Here is a 2,106-nt window from a genome sequence, read left to right as displayed (position 1 = left end):
TAAAGCTATGATTGATAAAACAAATATATGACACAAACTAAGAAGTAAAAGGATGGTGATCAAAAAAATATATGACACAAACTAAGAAGTAAAAGGATGGTGATCAAACAAATATATAACACAAACTCAGAAGTAATGGGATGGTGATCAAACAAATATATGACACAAACTAAGAAGTAAAAGGATGATTGATAAAACAAATATATGACACAAACTAAGAAGTAAAAGGATGGTGATCAAACAAATATATGACACAAACTCAGAAGTAAAGCTATGATTGATAAAAAAGAATATATGACACAAACTCAGAAGTAATGGGATGCTGATAAAAAGCCACATTGGAACCAAATCCCGGAGTTTAACGTTGTCCGTAAACTGAACGCTGTCCCTTTGGGAAAGCGAAGCCATCGATTGTAAATGAAAGCTGTATTTTTGATAATTTTTAAAATCTTGCAACAAATGAATAGGAAGTAATAAGAATCGCCCATTTAGGCAAATAAAAACTTTAATATACAGATAATGGGGAGAAAAAGAAAACTCTTTTGCTTAAGTGTTTTTCCTAGGATTGCTTGTTTTTTTGTTTTTTTTCAGAACCAAAGTTGCATAAGAACTATCTTAACTGATAGACTATAGGGAAAGCTGCTAACCAACAGTACCCACTGTCAACTCTTGGGCTACTCTTATCTGACCGTCACTCTTATAGCACACCCATGGCTCCAGAATGATGAGTGTTTTTATGGCAACGGATTGCAAACCATGAATCTCCGAATTTATAGCCTGGGAACGCTAACTACTAAGCCATTTCCGGCCCGATTTTTGTATGAGTCGATAAGCAATAATATCTATTTCCTACTAAAGAACCCATCATAAAAAAACATAATTATATATATAGAAAGTAGTGAAGCTGTACAAGTCTAACTAGAATAAAACTACATACTATAAGATACGGATGGTTACTACAATGTTGCCTGGGGTGGAGGGGTTGTTCTACTAGGAATCTTTGAAATCTCTCAAATTGTTTTGTCTTGAAGAAATAAGAGTTAGAGGGGATTTGATTGAGGTTTTCAAGATTGTAAATGGAATTGATGCATAATCTTTTTTTTATTATTATTCTTAACAGTGAGAATAGTAGGACTTGGGGACACAAGTTCAAATTTTGCCAAGATAGGAATCATCTTCAGCTAAGACAGTTTAATTTTTCTAACAGAGTGGTTGGCATTTGGATATTGTGGAGGCAGTAAACTTAAGAAAGTTTAAGAAAAAGCTTGATAAGTATATGAATGATAAGAGGTGTTTTTGAAGTATTTTTGTTATTTAAGTAATAGTTTTAGTTTAGTTTAGAGGATGAGACAACCTAGATGGACCAATAGGTCCATTGTTGTCCCTAAACATTATGTTGTGTATACGTTCACATGATCGTTCCATGGTAATATGAAGCTTATTCCCTTTATAAATAAAATGTAATGTCATGGAAACTTCGTTCGTTTTCCTGTAGTTAAAACTACGCTTTAGTTATTTAGGTCAGTGCAGTCCATTTCAAATCGATTGAATAATCCATTTCTGATAGGAAGTAGAGACTTGTAAAACAGGTTCGGTTTCAATAAGTGTTTGAACAGTATAATAAAACAATTCTCATTCGCTTCCGCAGTTATTCAGCTCATCATTTTAAGGAACTATAAATCTACCATTCACATCCTACGCTATATTTCATACGAAACGTATACTTTATCTAACACCCCTCCTTACCTCTGGACATATTCCAAGAACCCACGCTACATTTACAATTCACATCCTACGCTATATATTTCATACGAAACGTATACTTTATCTAACACCCCTCCTTACCTCTGGACATATTCCAAGCACCAACGTCAGAATCCGGAGTGATCATTTTCAAACGATGAATTTCATAAACACTCAAAGAAATGTGCCATATTGAGTTTGGGAAGAAATAAAACACATAACCTTCCCGTTTCGCGAATAACAAAAATAATATATTACATCGGAAACGTCCCTCAGTCTACTGACAATAAGCTTGTACAAGTATTTCTAAAAGTTCCTGGTCAGTGAAAGGTTAAGTTGAGAACCGCAGCTTTAAATGTGGAT

At 34.0% G+C, this 2,106-nt stretch overlaps 1 protein-coding gene across 1 annotated transcript in view; it reads right to left on the bottom strand.

Moving 5' to 3' along the window:
- The window catches only part of LOC111089766, a gene marked incomplete at its 3' end in the record, with an annotated part of 31,897 nt that extends 30,006 nt beyond the window's left edge, over positions 1-1,891 (bottom strand). Inside the window, exon 1 of the mRNA XM_022402808.1 lies at positions 1,846-1,891. Coding sequence (XP_022258516.1) covers positions 1,846-1,891 — 46 coding nt within the window. The remainder of the gene's footprint in view (positions 1-1,845) is intronic.
- Positions 1,892-2,106: the final 215 nt, after the last annotated feature.

This window comes from Limulus polyphemus, unplaced genomic scaffold (assembly GCF_000517525.1).
Source record: "Limulus polyphemus unplaced genomic scaffold, Limulus_polyphemus-2.1.2 Scaffold7297, whole genome shotgun sequence".
NCBI lineage: Eukaryota > Metazoa > Arthropoda > Merostomata > Xiphosura > Limulidae > Limulus > Limulus polyphemus.
The sequence above is the reverse complement of the archived record's forward strand: the minus strand, read 5'-3'. Positions and strand labels throughout refer to the sequence as shown.